This window comes from Benincasa hispida, chromosome 5 (genome assembly GCF_027475165.1).
Source record: "Benincasa hispida cultivar pf3 chromosome 5, pf3_genome.v1.1, whole genome shotgun sequence".
Lineage (NCBI taxonomy): Eukaryota > Viridiplantae > Streptophyta > Magnoliopsida > Cucurbitales > Cucurbitaceae > Benincasa > Benincasa hispida.
This window is the reverse complement of record NC_143482.1, coordinates 11,509,705-11,520,310: the sequence shown is the minus strand read 5'-3', so window position 1 is coordinate 11,520,310 and position 10,606 is coordinate 11,509,705. Positions and strand designations below refer to the sequence as shown.

The 10,606-nt window shown below is 33.2% G+C and overlaps 1 protein-coding gene across 1 annotated transcript; it reads right to left on the bottom strand.

The window, feature by feature from the left end:
- Positions 1-350: 350 nt before the first annotated feature.
- Positions 351-3,123, bottom strand: LOC120077783 (transcription factor MYC2-like). The gene has a single exon (XM_039031803.2). The coding sequence runs from the start codon at positions 2,854-2,856 to the stop codon at positions 814-816; it is 2,043 nt and encodes a 680-aa protein (XP_038887731.2). The 5' UTR covers positions 2,857-3,123; the 3' UTR covers positions 351-813.
- Between the last annotated feature and the right edge of the window lie 7,483 nt (positions 3,124-10,606).

Below are 10,606 nucleotides of genomic sequence, written 5' to 3'. Positions count from 1 at the left end.
TTTTAACTTCCAAAATTTTTAACTTATAAATGCATGTTTTCTTAATTAAAAAAATCAATATATTTGTGAACTTCCTGTTTTTATGAAATCTCTTTTGGAATGTTAATTAAGATGAATCAACATTTATTCTTATACTATGATGTCTGTTGTGAGATTAACATGCTTTTTTCCTATTTAAATTAACGAGCATATAGTTAAAACATCTCTAAAACTCATCAACGGTTTCATTAAATATCTTACAACTGTAATCCCTCTACACAAAGATGAACCAAATACTCGAAACTTGAAAACTTGTAGAAAACAGAAAACCAAGTACCTAAATTCAGTATTATCATTCATCTACACAAAGATGAACCAAGAGAGTTTCTTCTATTTGAATCATTTATGTTCTTCAATCCAGCAAGAGAAAATTCTTGATAGAGTTTTACATTGGAAATAAGATACAACACTACAATCTAACAAACATGTCATAGGAAATATTTTCACTGACCAAATACAGAAACTTCTGCAGGTTCACATTTATGGCTTTGAATATATACAATAATAGAAAGTTTCTTCTTTTAACTATTCACATGAATTGGAGCCAAGCCACTACTTTCCTTCTTTCTTCTCCATTGCTATCTTTCCAACTCCTTCATGTGAATCATCTCAGAATCACTTAAATACTAAAACACCACTACCTAAAGAACAAGTAGAGAACAGTATATTACAGAGCCTACGCTGTTTGCATATCGCATATCCCTTCTTCGGCTCGAGCTCTTCTAAACAAATGCTACTTCAGAAAATAAACACAGTGGATGGAGATAACAATGGCTACCGAGTTGTGCCAATTTTCGACGATAATGCTATCCTTAGCTGGTCTTGAGTGTATAACCGACTACCCATCTTCACAGTTGCTTGTTGGATCATGAGATCATTGACAACTGAGATGCTCGCGTGGTTGATATCCAAGTCAAGTTCTTCCAAAGCCACCATCAGTCGTGCAGCAGGATGGTTTTTCTTACTAGATTGGATTCGGATCATTGCATCCCAACTGATTATCTTCACGTCGATATCGGTTTCGATATCGTTATGGTTTATATTTGATGATTTTATGTCTTGATCTGGTGGGGGTTGATTTGAGCTTGATATGCACGGATCTTTACTAGAAGATATCATTAACTTCTTCACTGAATCCAATTGCTTCTGCAAATCCTCTTTATCTGATTCTGCAGTTTGAAGCTTCCCTCTGAGTTCATTGATGTAAGAGATAGCATCACCAAGGAGTGAAGCTTTGTCCATTTTCGATACATTCGGAACAACAGCTCTAAGAGCATAGAATCTTTGGTTAAGCTTTTCTCTTCTCTGCCTTTCTGCTTCAACGTGATTCAATGGTTCTTCTCTACCATTTGCTGGCTTTCGCCCTCTTTTTCGAGGCCGTTTCTCCGGTTCCACCACTCTACTACTCTCCACCTCACGAATCACCGAAGCTTCAAGATCAGAGTGATCAGAATCGCCAGCACAAACACCCGATTTCACACCCCCAGAAGAAGGAAGAATCACACCAGAAGTAAAAGAAAGCATCCCCTCTTCATTACTCCCACGTGAAGTGGGAGACCTCTTCTTCTTGTTCTCATCCCCACCAAATAAAGAATTTCCAGAAGGCAAGTTGTTATCTGTGTTGGGGTAAGAATTCCTCTTACTCTCCCCAAAATTCAGAATCTCACCAGATTCCGGCTTCAACGATGTCGAATTCCCATCCTTCAACCGGCCATTCTCATACCCAAATTCAGAGAAATTCAATTCCCTGTTGTTGAAGAAGCTCTGTGTCTGAATCGGCTGTGACAGTCGGTGAGTTTTTTGAGAAGGAGGAGGGGTAGCAGAGCTTGGAGTTTCAATCACAACACTAGATTTAGGTTGGTTCTCGATCGACTCTGTTGTAATTTTGGAAATCGGTTGGCTGTTTGTTGTGCTTGGAGTTGGAACTGAAGCTGAAGCAACAGGATTAGTAATTTCAATGGCGGCGTTTGAAGATGGTTCGCTAATCCAAAGCGAAGAAGGATCATTTTCCCCTTGGTCAACCCCACTAATTGGCCAAGTCTCAACCTCCAGATTATTGAAATTAAACAAAACCCTAACCTTATTCATCAGATCGGAGTTTTGAAAAATCAAATCACTCGATCCCAATTCAACAACTCCGTTCGCCGACGGGATACAAACCATAGTCTGCAACCCGAAAACCTGACCCTGACGAGCTCGCTCACAGAACGAACTCGCAAGCCGATCCGAACCAGCAACCCAAATAGGGTTCGAATCGAAAAACGCCTGACCGGGCAATCCAATACCGGATATAAACGATTGAGTCATCGACACCAAGTAGAACCACTCGGTGTCGGTGACAACCTCATCGACGGCGTCACCTTCAGAGGTAGGAGAACCAGAAATGAGAGAATTAAGCTCACGAAGTACCTTCTTCCGGTGCTCTTGCTCTGCTTTCGAAGTGCTCGATTTCGCTTTCTCTTTCCCTTTATCTTCCTCCCCTTTATAATATCCATCTCCCCACCCCAACACCGTACCGCCGGAATAATCATACGAAGACTGCCAGAAAATAGCGTAAGTCCAGTTCTCATGAGCACCTTCAATCAACGTTTGGAGACGCTGCATAAGAGTCTCTTGGTTAAAAACCGACGGTGGTGGTGCTTGACCGACGGGTTTACTCGGGTCAGTTGACGTCGAATAGGGTGGGTGAGGAAGTTGCTGCGGCTGCGGCGGCGTAACCCAGAAAGAACTGAGATCGGTGTTCATGAAAACATCCATCATGGAGGCGTTGTCATCCGCCCAGAGATTCATGGTGGGGGGTAAACGGTAGTCAGTCATTCCATAAAGTGAAGGGAGTTGATAATGGAATCCGATGCGGCGGAGGCGAGAAGCGGAGAGATGAAATGGGGTTGCGGATGGGAGGGAGACAAAATTTGGGTTGCATCTGAGATTAACATTTATTTGAATTGCATTTAGGTTGAATTTTAAGTCTAGAGAGAGGAAAGCGAGTGGAGGAGAGAGAGAGAGAGAATTAATCGCCGATTAAATCGGGGAACTGGCCTCGAGTGGAAAACGCTACTTGAGAGTTTAACTCGGAAGTATTCTCCTATGACCTATTCACATTCCTTTGGATGTTACTTATACTCAATAGAATGGATTAGATGTTCAAATCTCTCCGTTCTATTTTTACTATGATATAATAATATTATACATGTTGAGTATAAACTCTCGTGATTTTACCTTTCGAATCATTCAAAAGACTTTATACTAATGAAGATGATTGTCCTCACTTGTATGCTCACAATCGCAAATTGAAGTTTTTGAAATAGTATTTACTTTAGCTAATTCATGATTACAAAATAGTATGTATTATAGCAAGATGTGGCTATAATAGTCTTAGCATAGTCTTTGTCCTAAACGTCCCGTATGCATCTTGCAATCCTAACAATTATCCCCTCAAGCAAATTCTCCATCCTAAGACAACACATCTAGTTCATCTTTGAGTCAACATGCTATTAATCTCGAGATAGTTGTCCTTACTTATATACCGCAAAATTACCTCTTATCTAGTCAAAGTGCATTTTCAACAATCCTTCCTTCGAACAATGCATCAAATAGTCAGATATTCATTTAACTCTTATACAGGGTAACTTCTGTTTCACCAAGACACGTTTACCTATTCGATACAATTCAACTACCATTTGCGACTACTTATTTCTAGTCCCACTAGTTATTGTTTGGCAACCAAAGATTTTAAAGATGTGGCTAAATAAAGAGACGTGACTTTGATACCATTTTGTTAATTAGAGATAGTACACTATTCTAAATTTAACCAACCTAATTCAAACAATATATACTATCCAACAATCTCAAATCATGTACAAGTTTTAGATGTCACAAAATGAATAATTAGAACTCAAGTTTAAAATAATAGATAAACAAATCTGAAACCTCTAAATAAAAAGAACTACAAATATATTTCAAAAATATTATTAAAGTAAACACAATTTCAATAATGGAACATTTTAAGGTTAAATGCTTTTTTTTTATTATTTAAAGCTTTTTATAATTTTACTTTTATGCATTGGTATGTGTATAAATATTAACCTACCTTTTGGTCACAAAGTTTTAAGTATTATTTTTGTTTAGTCCATATATTTTAAAATGTTATACTTTTACCTTTAAGTTTTAAATTTTAATTTTCATTTAGTCGCTAGGCTTCAAAACATTACAGTGTTATTCTTGAATTTTAAATTTATTTTATCTTGGTTCCATAAATTTCAAAATTTTATACTTTTATCGTTGAATTTTCACTAATGCTCAGTTTTAGTCATTTGTGTTACTTTTTTATTAATTAATGTAAAAAAATTAAATGATTTATAGTTAAATCTAGTTAAATCTATTTCCATTAATTTTCCGTCATCATTAAAATTAATTCAAAATTTGCATGATACTTACTATTAATTCATTAATTGATAATTAATAACAAAAAATAAATAAAAAACAATATTAGCTTCTCAAGTGTAAAATCTAAAAAAAAAACTATCCTCCATTTCGTATCCATTTCGTTTTTCGTTTTTTGTTTTTAAAAATTAAATCTATTTTCTCACATTTTCTTACAATGGTTTGCATCTTTCTTAAATATAAATGAATTATTTGCCAAATTCCAAAAACAAAAATAGACTTTTAAAAACTACATTTTTTGTTTTCAAATTTTGGTTTGGTTTTTTAAAATATAGGTAAAATGTAGACAACAAATGAAAAAACTAGAGATAATACAGGTGTTTGTAGCGTTAATTTTCAAAAACTAAAAAACAATTAATTATCGAACGAGGTATTAAGAATGAAATGAAAAAAAATCAATAATTAAAGAAAAATACTTTAAAATCACTAAATAGAAATTAAACTCAAAAACAAAAATATAAAATTTGGACCCTAAAAAAATATTTTTTATTTATATTTTGTATAGACATTTTTAATTAATTGAAATAAATATGGGCAGAGCATTTGGCGGTACTCGGGAGTAGGTTAAAGTAAAGGGTTCAATGATGGCATCATACGTGGCAGTCAGTGATGGGAGGAAAATTAATCTGACGCATTTAGAAAAACACGCGCTTTCGCTGATTGGTCTGTTATATTTCGCGGAGATTCCGTTGTAGGCGTTTTGGTAACCTCACCCACGTGGCAGATTCTGATTGATGCTGTGATGCAATTTCCTCAAAACACAAACCCTCACCCAAGTGTTCCCTTTTGTCGCTCTGTTCATTAAAACCTTACCAACTCAAAAACATTACACCTGACCTCCTTCAATAATTAAACCCAAAAAAAAAAAAAAAAAACATGTTTCGAAATTGATAAGCACAATTAAAACACAGATGTAGAGAAAATATATTATAATAATATATTTATATAATAATACTAAATATATAAAATATAATCTAGAATAAAATAATTAAAATCATAAAATAACTAAAATTATAAAATTGAATATGAAAATTAATGAAATTTTGAAGTAGATTTATCACCAACATGCATTCTATTGAGATCCACCAAATGTCATTATTTATAGGCAAAGTGGCAAATAGGATATGGACTTACATGGACACCAAATATGAATTATCACAAGGCACATGGACAATATGAAAAATGACACATAGTTTTTAAGACACGAAGCAATGGGCATCTATTTTTATGATATTTATAATACTCCCCTTTAGATGTTCATATATATATATGAAATATGTCTCGTTAAAACCTCACTAGGAAAAACCCAATGGAAAAAAAACTCAAGTGAAGGAAAAATAGTACATATTTCACATTTCATATCATACATACTCTTAAAAGAATATAATATATTTACTCTCCCTCATGAAAACATTACTTATGATCTCTGAGTCGTTGTATTTCAATGTTGTGCACCAATTTTTCAAAAGTTGTGGTTGGTAATATCTTTGTAAATAAGTCTGCCAAGTTATTATTCGAACAAATTTGTTGTACAGCGATGTCGTTATTTTCTTCAAGATCATGGATGTAGAAAAGCTTCACTGAAATATGTTTTGTTCTATCTCCTTTAATATATCCTCATATGATTTGGGCTATGCAAGCTGTGTTATCTTCATGTAATATTATTGGAAGATTTTTATTAGAAGACAAGCTACACGTTTCATGAATGTGTTACGTCATTGACCTTAGCCATACACATTCTCGACTAGCCTCATGAATTGCAAGAATTTCAGCATGATTTGAGGAAGTGATCATTATAGTCTGTTTCACTGATCTCCATGATATAACAGTTCCTCCACATGTGAACAAATAATCTATTTAAGATCTAGCTTTATGTGGATCAGATAAATATCTAGAATCTACATAACAAAATAGATCAAAATTTGATTTATTTGAATAGAACAAAGCCATATTGATTGTTCCTTGAAGATAACGGAGCATATGCTTAATTCCGTTGCAATGCCTTTTTGTTGGAAAAGAACTATATCTTGCTAATAAATTTACTGAAAATGCAATGTCTGGTCTTGTATGATTAGCAAGATACATAAGCGCACCAATTGCACTAAGATATGGTACTTCAGGACCAAGAAGTTCTTCATTCTCGAGGCCGAAATATATCTTTCTTTATATCCAATGAACAGACTTCCATTGGAATATTTAATGGGTGTATTTTGTCCATATAAAATCTTTTCAAAATTTTTCCTGTATAAGTTGACTGATGAATAAATATGTAGCTCAATTTGTAAACCAAAGCAAAAATTTGTTTTTCAAGATCTTTCAACTCAAATTTTTTCTTAATATATTCTATTGCTTTTGAAAGCTCTTCAGGAGTTCCAATTATATTCAAGTTATTAACATATACAATTATAATAGCAAATCCTAATTGTGATTTCTTTATAAAAACACACAGACATATTGAATTATTTTCATATCCATCTTTCAATAAATATCCACTCAGACGATTGTACCACATTCATCCCGATTGTTTCAATCCATTTAGTGATCTCTGTAATTTTATTGAATACCATTCTCGAGAATTTGATGTATATGTTTCAGGTACCTTAAATCCTTCTAAGATTCTCATATAAATATTATTATTAAGAGATCCATATAAATATGTTGTGACTACATCCATAAGATGCATATCCAAACTTTTATACACAGTCAAGTCAATTAAATATCTTAGTGTAATTGCATCTACCATTGGAAAATATGTCTCCTCATATTCAATTCCAGGTCTTTGTGAAAAACCTTATGTACTAATCTTGCTTTATATCTTGTGACCTCATTATTTTCATTTTTTTTTCTAACAAATACTCATTTGTATCCCACACGTTTGACACCTTCTAATGTTTGGACAACTAGTCCCAAAACCTGACGTTTTGAAAGTGAGTTTAATTCTGTTTCAATTGCTTCTTTCCACTTAAGCCAATCTTTTCTATGTCGACATTCTTCAACAGATTTTGGTTTAGGATCCTCATTTTCAGATATAATATCAAGAGCAACATTATACGCAAAAATATTATCAATAACTATATTAGTTCGATTTCATCTTTTTCTTGTCATGACACAGTTTATTGAAATCTCATTATTATCTTTAAGTTTTTAACTATCCCCACTAGTCATGTCAAGGATTTCTTCATGGGTATTTACATCCTCAACTAAGTCTTTTTTTTACTTATTTTTCGTTTCGAGGATTTCTATCTTTGGAACCCACTGGTCTACCATGCTTCTGGCGTGTTCCAAACTCATTAGCGACAACTTGTTGTGTTGGGATTGTTGGGGTTGATGCCCTAAAGTCTCGTGTCCTATAGTTTGTAAACAGTTTGTATGAATGCTTGTGTTGTTTAATATATGATATTTTACTTCACATCTTGTATTTTGCTCAGTTGCTTGTTTTATTTGCTTTAACACAAACCAGTAAACTTAAAATTCCTGGTTATCTGTATGTAACTCAAGCATGTATGTGGTGACATACAAGTGGATCATATCATGAGTGATAATCGAAATGGTTTGTAGTATATAGATATAGGAAGGAAACCTTATCCTGGATGACCCAATCGGTCATGTCAACTTATAAATATGTCTTGAATTCATGAACATCAGGTTCATTGTTGCATATGTTTCAATTACTCGTATATAAGTATAATATAATCAGAAAATAAAGCAGGCAACTCTTCCAATATACGTTTTCATTTGAGACAGTGGATATGGTATATAGATATTCCACATTATTCTTATTATCAGTCTTAATATGATAATCATTGCAACATATATCTTTAAAACTTAGAAGATTTCTCTTTGATTGACTATAGAATAATGCATTGTCAATTGTAAATATTGCTCCTCTGTTAATAATATTTGCTTATCCAAAACCTTTGATCAGGTTTGCAGAACCTGATATCGTATTGACTTTTGCTTTCAGCATTGTCTGTTTGAAAAAATATTTTTTACTTGTAATTATTGTATTTGTATTTTCACTGTCTGCCAAACATAGATCTTCTTTACTCATTTTTCAATCATCAAACATATGAAAATGATCCAAGTTTCTTCATTAAAATAAAATAACTACAATAAGAAAAAAAACACTTAAAATATATAAAAGTTACTTAAAAAAACATGAAGATAGATACAAGAAAACAACAACATTAAGTCTAGATATTCTCAAAGTCAAAAGAAACACTTGATGTTCCACCAACTGTGTCAATCTTCTTTTTAGAAGATTCAAAGAACTCTGCCACATCCAAATTTGTCATGTGAGATGGGTCAAATATGTCATTATCTTGGTATGCAAAATTTGCTTCCACATTTTTCTCTTTTTCCTTCAGGGAGGCTTGATAGAGGTCAACTAAGTGTTTTGATATATGACAAGTACGTGACCTATTGAGGTTGATGCCCTAAATCTGTAGGGTTCTATAGTTTGTAAATGTATTGAACAAACTCATTGTCTATTTAATAAAATATATGATATTTTATTCATAGTTTAGTTTCATTAACCAAAAACCAATAAACTAACATCCAAGATTATCTTGTAACTTAAACATGTATATAGAGACATCGGGTGGATCATGTTTAAGTGATAACCTAAATGGTTTGTAGTAGATGGATAAGGTTGAGTACCTTATCCTGGTGACACTACGAGTATGACCCACTTTGTAGGTGTTACAATTATTGGAAACTGCTACAAATGATCTGATCCTGATCATTCGTATATAGACATGTGAGCGGGGATATTCTATACAAAGGAGTTTGTATAAGACCAGACCACGAAATGTTTAGTGTCTTTATATAACACCGTTCATAATAGAGACTTACATTTCACCAAGATGACCATAGGTAACAGACCTAAATCTTGAGTGAATTGTGAACTCCTGCCTATGAGGGCGGTCTTTTGATTTGTATGGGTGAGAGTGGCCAGATTGTCGACTCAACAAGCCTACCATTTTGGGGATTCATCTGATTGGGGAGCTGGGAATATAGCTACATAAGAAGAAATTCACTCCTTCCTCGAAGTCGGGGTAAGTAGATAAATTACTCCCATAAGGGCTGATTCCGAGGCTTGAACAATGTGGCACCACATCATCTCCTGACCTGAAGGGGGTTTAGTCATAGTTGGAATATGATCTATTGTTCATTAGAAGGATCAATGGTACTTAAGAAGTTAGATGTAATTATAGGGGCAAAACGATAATTTTGGCCTAGATGTACTTACGAGCAATTTGTGAAGGGTCATCATACTATTGATTGGTTATATGCAATGGACACAGAAATATATTTGTAGTGCAAAACGTGCAGCTGCGGTCTTTAGTGACCCGACAATTAATGGATGGTGAATAATTTAATTAAAGAGTTTGATTCATTATTCATGTACCGTTGGAGCTTCAAGCTATAGGTCCACGAGGTCCTCTTGGTAGCTCAATATGATTAAATGAGACTCAGTTTTTGGATTAATTTGAATGGTTCAAATTAATAGAGGGATTTAATTATATATGATATAATTAAGTTATTTTAATTATATGTGATATAATTATTATAATGTTTTTGATACATTATAGCTTTAGTGAGAGGAAATAAATATTTGAATAAGATTCAAATATTATTAATATGAATTGGATTCATAATTATTAAATTTAATATAAATGTGATTTATATTAAATGTCATATAAGAGAGAAAAGAAACTATAGGTTATATTGTATATGATATAATATTAAAACTATAGATTATATGTTATATTTGATATAACATATAATATATATATTATATGATAAGTTAGTTATCATATATATATATATATATATATATGAAATAAAAAGGAGGGAGAGAGTTACAACTCCCTCCCCCTCTTTTCTCTTCACCCACTTGGTTGTTGTATTTGGCAATTTTGAAAGATATGAAAGACTCTCCTTGTTCTTGGACTTCCTTTTCGTTTTTGACAGTAAGTGAGAAAGACAGAATTGTTCTGTAAGATTGAGTTGTTGGTGAACAATCTCAATCATTTCTCCTATCTACACAAAATTCCCTCATATTCCAAAATAGTCAAAGCCTACCATTTATGGGTTCTCTATCTGAGAATACCGAGGAAAC

Bases quoted from the DNA above. Each gene is read 5' to 3' on its own strand.
- LOC120077783 (XM_039031803.2), bottom strand. From the start codon at position 2,856: ATGACTGACTACCGTTTACCCCCCACCATGAATCTCTGGGCGGATGAC.